This window comes from Abramis brama, assembly GCF_963993115.1.
Source record: "Abramis brama genome assembly, chromosome: 7".
In the NCBI taxonomy this organism is placed as follows: Eukaryota; Metazoa; Chordata; class Actinopteri; order Cypriniformes; family Leuciscidae; genus Abramis; species Abramis brama.
In genome coordinates this window covers 18,023,996-18,039,198 of record NC_139969.1, presented here as the reverse complement: position 1 = coordinate 18,039,198, position 15,203 = coordinate 18,023,996, and the positions used below count along the sequence as shown (strand labels likewise).

The 15,203-nt window shown below is 37.1% G+C and overlaps 1 protein-coding gene across 3 annotated transcripts in view; it reads right to left on the bottom strand.

Moving 5' to 3' along the window:
* Positions 1-15,203, bottom strand: part of slc4a2a (solute carrier family 4 member 2a) — a 29,014-nt gene that overhangs the window by 3,268 nt on the left and 10,543 nt on the right. For 2 of the 3 annotated variants that reach the window (XM_084119997.1, XM_084119996.1), the window contains 19 exons: positions 12,415-12,571; positions 11,695-11,951; positions 11,482-11,618; positions 11,173-11,405; positions 9,763-9,902; positions 8,765-8,821; positions 7,269-7,449; positions 6,166-6,301; positions 5,826-6,015; positions 5,626-5,731; positions 5,339-5,523; positions 4,493-4,709; positions 4,164-4,367; positions 3,915-4,063; positions 2,683-2,877; positions 2,204-2,416; positions 2,005-2,094; positions 785-951; positions 444-697 (listed from right to left, as the gene is read on the bottom strand). In XM_084119997.1, the coding sequence (XP_083976123.1) occupies positions 444-697; positions 785-951; positions 2,005-2,094; positions 2,204-2,416; positions 2,683-2,877; positions 3,915-4,063; positions 4,164-4,367; positions 4,493-4,709; positions 5,339-5,523; positions 5,626-5,731; positions 5,826-6,015; positions 6,166-6,301; positions 7,269-7,449; positions 8,765-8,821; positions 9,763-9,902; positions 11,173-11,405; positions 11,482-11,618; positions 11,695-11,951; positions 12,415-12,571 (3,268 nt within the window). The remainder of the gene's footprint in view (positions 1-443; positions 698-784; positions 952-2,004; positions 2,095-2,203; positions 2,417-2,682; positions 2,878-3,914; positions 4,064-4,163; positions 4,368-4,492; positions 4,710-5,338; positions 5,524-5,625; positions 5,732-5,825; positions 6,016-6,165; positions 6,302-7,268; positions 7,450-8,764; positions 8,822-9,762; positions 9,903-11,172; positions 11,406-11,481; positions 11,619-11,694; positions 11,952-12,414; positions 12,572-15,203) is intronic. The other variant, XM_084119998.1, reaches the window with a different exon arrangement.

Here is a 15,203-nt window from a genome sequence, read left to right as displayed (position 1 = left end):
TTTTGAATTTTAAACAATAAGCATTTTAAATTAGGCATCACAACATTATAATGTACAGTATGGAAAAAATGAATAATCATTGTGAGATTTGCAAAAGATTAAATTTAATTGTATTAAATTATTAAAGTATTATTATTATAAAGTATTATTGAGTAAATTATTATTAAGTATTAGTGTGAGCAACCCTAACCCTAACCCTAAGTGTTAAATAATTTGTATTTTAAAGATTAATTTGAGTATTGGATTGAAATTAGATTGAGTGTTAGACAATGGCAATTTAATCAAAATGTAAAATAGGAGAAATAGGCATGTAACAAATAAAAATCTAATACCAGCCAATTTATACAGTACATCCAATATAAACAGATAGCGATAAACTAAATTGGCGGCTAACCAATATGGTGCAGATATATATTTATCATCCTTGAAATTAAGCCACTCACCTACAAGAAACGCCACCAGAAATCCTGTTACTCTCTGCTCTTTTACTTCCTGAATTCGAGGTTTGTCACCAGGAGCAACGGCTTTGCTCATCACCGTCAGACTATTCGCATGAGTGACAGAACGGACTGTAGCACCAGTCAACCATGGCAGCCCAAAGAGCGCTGAAATCCCACCCGCGACCACGATGATTAGCAGGTCCAAGTGAAACCCTGACCCCTTAACCAGCATCCTGTCCTTCTTACTCACAATGAGACTGTAAAGGAAAATAAAATAGAGGACTAATATAATGGAGGTTTTAGTAGGCATGGTCAGATCAGATTAGTGAATGCCTGTGACTCACGTAGTGATCTGAGTCTCCATGAAAATGAGTATGTAGACGAGCAGAGCCGGTAGAATGCTGGCAACCATCATCCAGATGGGGAACTGGCCATCAGAGCCCAGAGGGTGTATAAACCAACCGCGCTTGTCCGGGCTGGTCACAGAGAAGCCATCAGGCACACTTAGTTTCTATATGGGGAGGAAAGAAAGACCATAAAGACATGCAGAGATATTCCAGTCTCTAATCAAATAACAAGCATGGGGTAACTTATAACTCTTAAAGCACGGTCACATCAGCGAAGTTGGCAAAAAATATTGATAGTGTAGCACAGCTCACAAAGAAGCTCATTTTAAACCAAGCAGCTTTCTGTTGGTCAACATAGAGATTATGTGTGGGGAAATATTACACCCTCATGCAAAATTGCAGATAATGTGGATTCCTATTAAATAAATATCTGAACATCGCCTGTGAAAAAAATTCATTGAACAATAGTAAATGTGACTGCATCTTACAAACAAGTACTGAGATGATCGTCTCAGATAGTAATATCGTGGGACTTTAATTAATGGAGGATAGATGTTTAAAAAGTATTAAAATGTCTTTAATTCACTTTTCAAAATGTCCCTTTTCAAAAGTCTCAAAAAAAGCATAGGAAAAAAATAAAATAAATTACTGTTTTAAATCTTTGGATAGTTTCAAAATTGGTCTTAAATTGTGTGTGTGTGTGTGGGGGGGGGGGGTCGTTTTTTTTTTAATTTGTTATTTAAAAAAAGGAAACATTTTTATTTTTTAAGTTTAATTTCCTTAAACATTTCCTACAATTTCAAGTACTTCAAAATGTCATATGTCAAAATGTCACCCTCAAGTTGTTCCAAACCTATATGAATTTCTTTGTTCTGCTGAACACAAAAGAAGATATTTTAAAGAATATGTAACCAAGTTGATGGGCCCATCAAGTATTTGGCTACCCATATTCTTCCAAATATCTTCTTTTGTGTTCAGCAGAACAAAGAAATTCATACAGGTTTGGAACAACATGAGGTATTTAAATGATGACAGAATTTAAATTTTTGGGTGAACTATCCCTTTAATATCATCCTGGTCTTTAGTCATTTTGAAATGTGTAATTTAAAATCTTGCTTAATGTGCAATGAATTTGAATGTTTGTGTGGACAATGCTAAGACTAAACTAGTTACATTATACATTAATCAAATTATGTAAACATGTCTTCATGTGTCACCTGTGTGTAAGTGTCCTTAATGCTGTAGTCCAACAGAACCATGGTGGAGATTGCGATAGGAACTCCAAAATCCCCAATTGCCCTTCGGAGCTGTGTGAAAAATAAGATTCAATATCACTATGGTCAATAACACTTCATCACACACAGAATCAAGTAAATGCCACCCCATGTTAGAATGAACATTGGGATACTAGCTTACACTGCCAGGGAAAAAAGCGCTGTTCTTGAATTTACGCAGATAAAAGGCAATGAAGAAGGTGCCTGACGTGAGCACCAAGGAGAGGAGAGCTGTGTTTGGCTGGTTCAGGGTTTGAGAGGTATCTGCAGGTCTGCCGTCACTGCTGGGTGTTGGTAAGGCAGTGTCATTTTCTTCTCGCATATAGCAGCTCTTGAGAGGATGATCCATAAAGATCTGCACAGTAGACAAAGACTGTCTGAATATCTGCTAATTGCATTTAAATCTCTCTCATAAACATACATTACTGTCCAAAGGTTTTTTTTAAATCAATGAATACTTTTATTTAGCAAAGATGCATTCAGTTGACCCAAACAATTGTACAAATGTTACTGTACTTTTGATCAAATAAATGCAGCCTAGGTGAACCTAAACATTAAAACATTTCAAAAACATTTCACACTATTGAACGTTAGTTTAAACAACAAATAGCATCTCAATACTTTGCCCAGCTTGAAGAAGGTCTCGTAGATGAAGATGAGAGAGATGAGGATGGAGAAGATCTCTTGGGTGAAGCGTGACACAAATCGCACCAGGAAGCTCCCTTCAAAGGCCACCGTGAGAACTACAATGATGACCAACCAAATTCCAATCCATGCACGTCCCGTCAGAAACTCGATTTCATTGGACCTGCAGAACTGCAAACACATTGATTCATGGTCACATTCAGATTTTCCTGCTATATCATTCCAGTGAAACATTTTACAGCTGAGTTTGTTTGTGGGGCGAATTCACTAAACAGTTGCACCACTTTTTCATGCAGCAATTCAGCATAAAAACTGTCTTATTCAAGTTACACTATGTAACTTTTTTTTTTTTCAAAATGTACAAACTTTTAATATTGAGTCAATACATAATTAATCCTTACAAAAAGTGTTTTGGTCTTACCCTGATTCACTATGGTAAGCCTATTATAAGCGTTTATATTTTAGACCTGTCAGAATGGTTTTCGCAGGAAATTGCATATATGCATCACTCGCCTGTGTGTGTCTTTAATGTGTTTAATGTTTAATGTGTTTATGGTGTGGGTGTGCCATAGATTAGTTGTCACAATGAGCAAGAAAGTTAGACATGAACCAGCTAAATATCGAACCTCCAGGGAATAAAAAAAAAAAAACAGAACAGAGGCGAGTGTGCTGGCAAAAAGAGAACGCGACAGAGCTCGTAATAAAACAAGAGTCAACATTGGCTTGGCTTTTCGGAGATGGCGAGAACTGAGGGATCTGAAATGTTGTAAAAGCAACGCAGAGATGGCGTTTTCATTACTCAACAGGTGATTAAGGTATTTTATTGAATAGATAACTTGCCATTTGTAGCTCACTAACAGATTTCATTGCAGAGTTTCAATTGTAAATTGTCACAGAGACATTGTTCTTCCGCAAAATGCATAGTTTTTTTTAAATGCTAGAGGGCCAAAAGTTACATAGAGTACCCTTTACTAAACCGAGTACTAAATGCATTGCAATAGCACAGCGAGTATTTCAATTTAATCACTGTCATTTTCACTGTCTAAAAACACCATTGTAAGCAAATTAGGCTAAATATAAATTGCACTTTATTCACAATTCAGTGCTATTTGAGTGCAATTTGTTCATAATAAAAAAGCACTATCAGTGGGTGCAATTTGATCTTAGTGAATTTGTAGAATTTGTACTTAGTTATTATAAATACTAACTGAATAGTAGGCCTCTTCAAATACTAGAAGGGGTCCAGAGAAGCCCACCACCAGCAGAGGTTGAGCCCCAAGCAAGCAGAACAACATTCCCTGCATGGCAGTGGCAATAATCAGCTCTGACACACCGATCAAACCATCTGTCTTTTCACCTGGGGAAGAGAGAAATTATTTGATCAGGCAGTGGTACCTTGTTTTAGTTGCATCAGAAAAACAGTGCTTTAAATAATAAAAAGAACAGCTTTAACTAACCCAATAGTCCTCCAAAGGTGATAGCAGGTGAAAGGGCAGCAAAGTAAATGAATATGACTGTGGCCATGCATTGAGGACTTAGGGCATCCTTAAAATCACTGATGTATTTAGGGTAGCGGCGCTGTGCATCTCTGATAACCCCGCCAAACAGCCGACCCGTCCTCTGAAGAGGATCGTCTATAGGTTTCGAAGGTGGATGAAGAGCTGAAAGAATACATTTAGAATGAAAAAAAGGGGAGATAAAATGCTCATTCAGTACATTTATTTTGGATAAACAGGAAACTGATCTGTTCACTTATGTATTCTGCATATGAGCAAGAGCCTTGTACCCATGTCCTCAGGGCTTTTAAGCTCCTTGGCCTGTAGTTTGAGCTCTAGCTCATGTCTCTTGTGCAGAATCTCTTTCTGGAAGCGAGCGATAGAATGCAACAGCTCATCTCCTCCAACCTCAGATGGAGGAAGCACAATACTGCAGTCCAGGAAGCTGTTGATTGCTGTCAGCAGGTCCTGGCGCTCATCTGCCAAATATGCCGCTTCATGAAAGTGCTGGAAGGGACGTTCGAAATACCATTTTTACTCAGTGGAAAAACTGGCTCACAGAGCAGTTAGACAACACTACTGTTCAAAAGTTTGGGGTCAGTAAGATTTTTTTGTTTTTTTAATTAATGCTTTTATTCAGCAAGCATGCATTAAATGTATTAAATGTGACCATCAAGATATTTACAATGTTACAAAAAATATTTAAAATAAATGCTGTTCTTTTGAATTTTCTATTCCTCAAAAAATCTGCATGAAAAAATGCAGATGAAAAAAATGCATCTCAGTATCCACAAAAATATGAATCATATTAATATTATTACTGCTTTTACTGTATATTTGATCAAATAAATGCTGCCTTGGTGAGTATAAGAGACTAAGAGAAACATTTAAAAAAATCTCACCAAACCTCAAACTTCAAAAGGGTTGAGTACATTCTCCGAAAGTCTTGTTTTAAAGATAGATAGATAGATAGATAGATAGATAGATAGATAGATAGATAGATAGATAGATAGATAGATAGATAGATAGATAGATAGATAGATAGATAGATAGATAGATAGATAGATAGATAGATCATATTTTTTTGATGAACTATCAGTTATTTAATGAGACTTGATAGTGTCTTATGTGCTTACTTTATCTGACATAAGCGTTGATATGGAGCGGCCGATTTGGTGGTAGTCAACATTGGCACTGGGCGGGCCAAGGAGCACGAATATAAACCGTACTGGAATCGGCACTTCTAGAACTGACTCTAACAGAACTGCTTCCTGCAGTCTCACAAAGGCCATGGTGGGCTGGTCCAGGAAATCCACGCTACCTGTGAAAATCGAGTTCATCTGCATCAAGGCTTTAACAGATGTAGTATGTCATATGCCTACTCTTGTGATATCACAGAGCTGAGAACAGACAGTAAACTCACCCACAAGGACAACAGTCGCTTCTGCATCCTCGGGAATCTTCTCAAGCAACTTCAGCTCATGTTTAGATTTGGCCTTGTGTAAACCAAAAAACTGGGGTGTGTCTTTCTGTGGAAACAATGAGGAAAAGGTCTATTGTTTGTCTATTTTACCTTTCTTTGACTCTCAAAAGCACACACACAGACTGTAATGAACAGAGTACCTCATTCTTATCGAAGTCTACACTACCGCGCGACTCAAAGTTACGTAGTCCTCCAATGAGCGGGTCTGTGGCAGGGGGCTCGGGTGCGGCGATATGGTTATTGCTATGGTAATGAGATATGAGAGAGCCAAGGCTGGTTGCAGAGATGTTCCGTTTAAACAAGCTGTGCTCCTTGCCATCACTCGGGTGACTGACAAACAGAAGAACAAAAAGCAGAAGATTCAGCTGCATAATCCAAATGTGTAAGATGTTCCTGAATAGGTGAGTATCTTAAACGGGATATTATTTATGGCTTTTTGAGATATGCTATGTAATGTTCACATAACCTATGTGAACTAACCTGTGTTTGAGGAGCAGGGCTCGGAGCACGTTGGCTCTGTCCTGTGCTCTGATCTGATCTGTGATAATCATCTGCTCCACAACCTGATGAGCAATACCAGGAAGGGTCTTCTGGTCCAGGTCCAACAACACTGCACCTGCAAAATTATATCATCAATACATCAGACACACCAAAAGACATCACTTCCAAAACACCCCACAAAACGTAATTACAGCGAAAGCATTTTAGTTACAAGCTGGCTGTAATATAGTGCTCAGAATATATTTTAGAGAGGCCATATTATGCCCTTTTACAAAGTCTTGATTGGTTTTGTCTTTAGGGTCTACTAGAATAGGTTTTCTTGCTTGAAAGTTTAAAAAACACATTATTTTTCACTTATACTATGGGGCAGTTGAATGCCTGAATCTGATTGGTTGACGAACATTCTTAGGCGTGCAATTATTTTCAGGGAAACTCATGGCTGAAATAGTTTCCAGGCAGGTCTTCTTGACTGCATTACATGTCCATTTCACTTCGCCAAATGATTTCAATCATTTCACTCTACAACAGCAAAAAACAAAACAAAAAAAAACACTACGACACTGACCAAGTAAATAAATATATTAAACAATAGTATAAAAATTGTTTTTTATTTCCACAAAATTACGTTTTATTATGTATGGAGAGCACATACTCTCTTTCTCCCACTTTATTTAAATGATTTAAATGAGGAATATTGTGACTCAAGGCTACAATTGAAGCGTTTCAGGGAATTCAGAATCAGTGCTTACTGATATAGAGAGTAACTCATTTTGGAGTGGACTGTGTGTTTTTAACATTGCAGAACTTTTTCATGCTCAAACTAAAAAAAATTGAAAATGTAAAAAAGCATAATAGGTCCTCTTTAAATATATATATATAGAATAAAAAGTATATAGGCAAGCAATCAATTCACATATTATATTTTTATAAAATAATTAAAAAACATTTTAATAAAATAATACAAATATTTAGTATTATATAATATTATTATATAAGATAAAATATTTTTATATTTGATTCAATAATAAAATAATTGTATTTCAGTCATTTCTGTCTCCTCTGGTCTCTGTCCTCTCTCTCACCATGTGAAATGGTCCTGCGGAGCTCCAGCAAGCTGCGGAATGAGAGAGAAGCTACATGAGGTTTTCCCCAGCGTTCGGTCTCCTCCTCCACATCCTCCTCAAACTTTATCCAACGAGCCGTTTCCCTCCACTGCATCTCCTGGTTCTTATCCATCACTAACTCATTCAGCTCAACAAACACCTGAGAGAGCACATACACTTATAATTTATATGAACTTTCTTACACAGCTTTCCAATACAGCCATTTTGATGAAAAGTCATTTGATTAAGTTATAAGAAATTACATGTTAATTGAGTCAGGTTTGAAATGCAAATCGTTTAAAGCAAAAAGTTTACAACACGTCACAACCTTAAGCAAAAAATGTATTTATATAGTTCATGCATCATGGCAGGTAATGCTATACCATTTGTTAGAGGAAGCAAACTCTCTGCAGTTCTTTTAGACGAGAGCAATCTTTTCAGGCAAGCCAGCCAAAAATGTCTGCATATTTCAACTGTAGTTGTGTTGTCAGTAGAGCTGTTCAATTTGTTGTCCTAAAACTAATTTCAAGCATTTGAAGTTCCCTGAGGAATTTCTAATGGGTTTTTAGAATAGAGGTTTAAATTTATGGGTAAAATACAGTATGTGGTTAACACTACTTGAAGAGACTTTAAACTACACACCTCAAATGTGAATCCTGAATATGTTGTGTGCTTTGAAAATAGATAAGATCCACTACCATTCAAAAGTTTGGGTTTGGTAAGATTTATTGTTTTTGAAGTATTATACTCATCAAGGCTGCATTTATTTGAAGAAAAATAAAGTAAAAATAGTAATATTGTAAAATATTGTAAAAAAAAAAAAAAAGTTTTCTATTTAAATATATCCCAACAAATTTATTTATTCTTGTGGTGGCAAACAGCAGCCGTTACTCAAGTCTTCTGTGTCACATGATCCTTCAGAAATCATTGTTTATTTGGTGCTCAAGAAACATTTTTTTATTATCAATTTTGAAAATGGTTTTGCTGCTTAAAGTCCCTTTTGACCAATTAATTGCATCCTTTGCCAAAGTATTAAAAGAATTAATTTATTTTAGAAAAAAATCTGTCCCCAAACTTTTGAATGGTTGTGTATAATAAGGACTACAATTGCCGCCTGATTGGAAAACTACATAAACTCACATCTTTGTGAAATCTGTAAAAGTTTTTAATCCACATAATGGCTGCATGTAATTTATGTTGTAGAACAAAACATTAAAGTCTCTTTAAGTACTTTAAGAACTTATTTTACTCATAAATCAAAAAAAGTACCATCATTTAATAACTGAACAGCTCTATACTAGTACAGTTTTGCCAGTATGAGCTTGGTTATACACAGTTCTGATAAAGTGACCATTCTCTGCCCTCCACAACACCAGAGGTACAGATGTGGTGTCAGCAAACAAGTGGTAGTTAAACACCACACGCAAGCTTCAGCTGTTCCACAAACCAATCATACCAGCTCTCTGCCGCCCTACCTTCAGCTGTTTGGCATGACGAACCCTGTGGTCCATGTAGCAGGGCCATGATCTCCTCTAATAAACAATAGCAGGCTCAGTGAGCCAATAGTAGAGATATTGCAGCTTTATTTGTACAGCATGCAATCTAAAACTATTCTTTACAGTATTTCCTCCCCAGAGTAAGAAAACGTTAAAGCTAAAGAGTGCAATTTGCTCGATATTTAAACTATTACTGGGTTGATTTCCTAAAAAGTGTCAAAACACTGATCTTTTCGTTTGAGCATTTTGACCAGGCAAACACAGAAATATTGACTCAACCAGTCGTGTGAGTTTCAGGTGTGGCTATATGTTTGTGACAGATGGGGAAGTGTTTGGGAAATACTCTTTTAAAGTCCCTCTGTAGTCAATAATTGTATCCCTTAAAACTCATCTTTTATCACTAAAATTACATATTTAAACCTTTTTTTTCTTGAATTTTTTTTTCTTCATGCCTTAAAATAGCTTAAACGTGCACCCTTGCCTCAATTAGTATACGCGGTTCTATGAATATGCAAATTAGCCCTGCCTCCACTCATTCACACCAGCTCAGAGATTCACTTATTGACGATCACACGACGTTGACGTGATTGGTTGCAATGTAGTTTGTGACGTCAGAAACAACAGCGATTTCAAATTGCGATTTTGAAACTGTCTTTGGTTCACCGCAGTTTTAAGGAGAACATACTCAGCAGTGGTGTTGACATAAATTTGCACATGGTTTGTCTTAAAGCATATTAAAAACACCACATAGACATATAAACGATTGATTTTCACCACAGGGGGACTTTAATACTGTAAATACTAAACATATTTCTACAATTCCGTTTAGTGACACTATAGAAACTACACACGTCAGCTTTAAGGTGATACTGATGACATAATATGCAAATATTTGTATTTACTACATCAAACACGCAACACCTAGATACAGCTCCAAGTGGACAGGAGAAAGATTATCTAGTTGGCTGCCGTCTCACCTCATGTGGGGTTCGATCCAGCTTAGTACGGATGCGACTGCTGGGTTCTTTGTGGTCCTTGCCGATGTGAACCACCTGACCTTTGGCGCTCTTCTTAACCAGGTGCCGCCGCACACCAGGAACATCTTCAAACCTGTGACCTGCGAGAAAGACAGCAAGACGATGTTTAAATACTAAACCAAGAGTTGAAAACAACAAACAAGTCAGTACAACACTGAATCCATTGTAACACACTAGAAGGTCTGTGAGTATCAGTAACTTAGTGCTTACCTTTCCTTGACAATACTGGCTACATTACACACAATACTCAGCATCCAAACACAGAAACACAAACTGAAAAACTCCACTGAGCGGTCACTAGAACATGACTCAATTTTATGTCTCAAAATGATCTATTGTTTGGTCAAATTGTCTGTATATTCAGCACACACACAGACACACACACGGATACAAAAGAGACGTCAAAGGCACAGTTGTAGTGGGAAGCTCTGTACCCTTTGAGAATGTCCACATTCCTGAATCACAGCCATAGATGGTTAGATGTACAGACTGAAAACATGATTTATTCTCAGAAGAATGAGAACAGAAAGGTAAATAAAGAAGTCCTTTGTAACCTTAGAAAAAACAGAAAAGAAGCTGGGGAAACAAAAACATTTTCCTGCACTCAAAACACGTCATTGATAATCTATGATCTACTAAAATGCATAATGCATACTACTTAACACTGAAAAACAATCCAAACTAAAAACCAATACAATATAATATATAATATTATACTATATACCCTAGGCCTAGAAGGCATTTAAACAGGTTTCAGGGGTATTTCGGAAATATTTTATAGGTTGTATTTTATTATTACAAATTGTATATATTCTTTTTTAGAAACATCATATAATTTTGTATTTAATAATAATAATAATAATCATTATCATCAACATTCTTCTTCTTCTCATTATTGTTATTACAGCATCTGTGCTCACACTGCTGTACTAAAGCCCACACAAAACATTTATATTATATATATATATATATATATATATATATATATAATACACTCCCATTCAAAAGTTTGGGGTCAGTAGGATTTTATTTGAAAGAAAGACTTTTATTACAATAGATTCATATTTCAAATAAATTCTGTTCTTTTGAACTTTTTTTATTCGTCAAAAAGAAAAAAATGTATCACAGTTTTCATAAAAATATTCAACATTGATTTTAAGAAATCAATGGAATGTCAAATCAGCATATTAGAATGATTGTGCATATTAGGATCATGTGACACTGAAGACTGGAGTAATGATGCTGAAAATTTAGCTTTGCCATCACAGGAAGAAAAAAAAAACATTTTAAAATATATTAAACTCTCCAGTGGTCTAGTTAATGTCAGATTTTACACAACCACATACTCACTCTTAATGCCATCCAGGTCAACCGTGGCGAGCGTCTGTGCCTCGCTCTCGTCGGTGGGCATGTGTTGGTAGTGTGCTAGCCCAGTGCCCGTCATGTTGCCCGTGCGGCGGCGCTCCTGCAGATCATAGCTGCGGCCGGGCTTAGAGCTGCCGTCTGGAGAACTCAAACTTGGAAACAAACATGGTGCAGACACTCGTCTGCCATTGGGTAGATTACGAACCCAATTTCTGCCCCTGCAAAGTTAACAAAACAAGGTTAGGGCGAGCACATACATGTAGGTAATCTATGTGTGCGTGCGTGTTCACTTACGCGGTTGTTGCAACATCTTCTGGGATGCTGATACTGGTGTGAAGTGTTGAATGGGGTATGATTGACAGTTTTCGATGAGGCGAGGCTTTACCGTTCTTTTTTACAGTGGAGTTGGGGTCATCTTGTGATACAAAAAACTGCAGGCCGAAGAGAGAAAGGTTAGCAATGTCATAACATGTTGTGTGCGTGTATGTGTATGTGAGCCTCGATTACCTCTGCCCGCTCTGCCACCTCTGTGTCTGTGTCCGGTGTAGGTGTGGTGGTGACATTGCCCTCTCTTTCCTGCTGGCTGCAGGAATCTTCATCCACCTCTTCATCCTCATCATCCTCATCTATCGGGGGAGCTGCTCCCATGGATGAACTCCTCCTCCGTCCTGAGTCCTTCCGTTTCCTCCCGGGCTTTTTCCTCCGGTCCTCTGGGAGATGTTTAGACAGAGGGTGGTGAACGTGTAGAGAGGTGTGACGGTGATCTACAAATACCACAAACATCACAGACTTAGAAGAGCCACACTATGGAGCCCCTTAAGGGACATGGTGGTGGTAAAAAATAAAATGAGATGGGAGGAAATATTGTGTTCTCTCCCAAAATTTCTCCGTCTCCTCAGAAAACTTTTGTGATGGAAATAATATGAGGTAGGATGAAAAACTATATTTCAGTGCTCTGCGAGTGAATGCAAAGATTCTCTGGAAACACAATAGTTTTGGGAGAGAATGCAAATGTTTTGCCAGAGACTGCAAAGTTTCTCAGGGAACACAATTCTTATTACACTTGAAATACATTTTTTCCCTCCCATTTCTATCACTATGTCTTTAAAGTTCACATTTGGAGATAAATAGCAAAAATTTTGAAATAGAAACAGCATAAACACCGTGAACAGTCACATAAATATGCATTCTCATTTAGTATAATGGTTTATGATAACAAGCTCTCACACTCAAAGTCCTCCTCATTAAATGTGCGGTGTTGTTCGACGGGCACGCGCGGGGCGGGAGTGAGGATCTGCTGGAAGCGCTGCACTCCCAGTGTCTTGTTCAAGTCCCCTTCGTCATCATCGTCACATCGCTGGGGGGGAGAATGCACTGCAACAGGCTACACATAACCAGAGAGAAAAATATTAACAGACATGCATTCTCAGGTTCTTCGATTTATTTTTATATTATAGCCAGGTAAGGCGAGTTTGTTTTTATAGCACATTTAACACACCATGATAATTCAGAGTGCTTTACATAAAATGATTTAAGAATTACCATCTAATAATCATGACAGATGCATAAGAAAACAAAACAAAAAGTTATTTAAAAAGTATTAAACACAAATAAGGAGAAAAGAGAAGAAAATATATATTGCCGTTCAAAAGTTTGGGATCGGTAAGACGTCTTATGCTCACCAAGGCTGCATTTATTTGATCCAAAATACAGTAAAAACAGTAATATTGTAAAATATTATTATAATTTAAAATAACTGTTTTCTATTTGGATATATTTTACATTTTAATTTATTCCTGTGATGGCAAGCTGAATTTATTATCGATTATTAATTTTTCCAGGATGCTTTGATGAACAGAAAGTTCAAAAGAGCAGCATTTATCTGAAATAGAAAGGTTTTTGTAATATTGTAATAATATTTCACAATATTCCTGTTTTTACTGTATTTTGGATCAAATAAATGCAGCCATGGTAAGAAGTAAGAGACTTCTTTTAAAACATAATAAAATATTACTGATCCCAAAATTTTGAATGGCAGTGTACACAAGATGATACTTTGTATAAATATTATAGAAATAAGATTATACAAAATACATTCTAAGGAAAGACCAAAAAAATGAAATTCCATCTCATAAATGAATTCTCCCAATTAAACTATGATAAACAAACAAACAAATACAATGTATCACTGCTTGTTGTAATATTCAATAAACAAGCTATGTGGTCCATACTTATCAATACTGTAATGTATTCACGCATGCAAAAGCTCAGTACAAGGCACAAAAATAACATGGTAAAACAAGGGCTCAAGGTTTGCCAGGATAGACCCTGCTAGTATATTCTGGAACTACACAATCTGGCTCCAAAATCCACTGACTGCCAGTCATAATTGCCTGCGCATTCTGATGAAATACATTATTTTGCAAGCAACACATGATTTGCAAATATATTGTTATATTATAGTAGGTAATTTACCAAGTTTTTTTTCTTAAAGGGGTCATCAGATGCAAAATTCACTTTTATGTGGTGTTTGCATATAAGTGTGTCTTTGCAGTGTGTGGACACAACCTTTTTTTTAATCCTCAAAAAGCCTAAACACTCTCAATAATCAAGCCGTTTGGATTTTCTGAGCAATATGATGTCATATGTCAATATGATGTCATCTCCACGAAGAGAGGGGTGGGGTGAGCAGTTGCTCATTATCATTTAAAGAGACATGCACCGAAACGGTTTTTGAGGAGGTAAAAAGGGTGTTGTTTTACACACAACCATTGAGGAATTTTAACCAAAGTATGTTACAAACTTTACATGAAGACCCTAAAGAATCATACCAACTTGTGGAGAATGGGCATCCGACGACCCCTTTAAGAAAGAATGAAATGAACTTTTGCCTTCAGTGAATCAGTGTTGTCATCAGCCAAATAATCAGTCACAGATGACTGGTAAAAAGAAAACTTGGATGCAGAACTGAGTGCTCATAAAGAAGTAAGATTTCAAATCACACACTTCCAGGGGTCTTGCGCCACCAAATTAACTGCCAATGACATAAAAGTGAATGCAAATGGATTGCTTTCTTCGGGTATTACACAGTAAATTACATATCTGTATGTTTATGGACGTCCACTCTCTTTTGCTCACTCTACACTCATTCTCTCATTCCGTGTCTTCTCCCCCGCTGTCTGTGGTATGCTATCCTGAGGATAAACTGAGGCTTGTGATCTTGTGCTCAATTTAATTCAGTGTTTTGACAGGGGGGGCCCTGTCCGGGTAAAACTAACATGCTCACAGATACCAGGCTCTGGCAGCACCATGTAGTTCATCCCCCCTATGCCACAGAGAGTGAGTCAGCACTCCTACAGCCACTCACAGAGGCTGTTGCTCAAGTAGATCATGAAGTCAAGTTTGGGATGCTAAACATGTCGAGGACACAAATGAAGCATTGTCTTACTTATAAAGCTGTTGATTAGCCTTGTTAAGAAGCCTGGTAAGACATCAGAATACCAAATACCCAATGCTGTGGACCAGAAAACACAATACACAGTAGTGAACAGCTGAGAGTCAGGACACCGAAAGGTATCTGCAGTGTATAACCATGGCAACCACATACTAGGTAGCTGTCAAGTAAAGGAAGCAGCATGAAGTAATCAGACACTTATCTACACCCCCAGCCTATGACATCATCGGCCATATCTATAGTCAAATCCTGATACCTTACACGTGTCGTCTTCTTCCTATTTGAAGAACTACCAGTTCTTAAGAAAACATACTATGACGGAAACCACCCATTCACGTCTAAATTTGGTCCGTCCAATGACATTTCACCTTCCACAAGTTTGGAACATAAAAGAAGTAAAAATATCAAATCTGCTTTTCTCAGAGAAATGTTAGTTCTCAACTAAAGTTCACTGTCTATCAAGTAAAGTTGGTTTCATAGGCTAACAAAACCCCATACATAGATTGGGATTTGAACCCAGATCCCCTTTGATCCTTTTCCACCAGACCTAAGGACTGTTCAC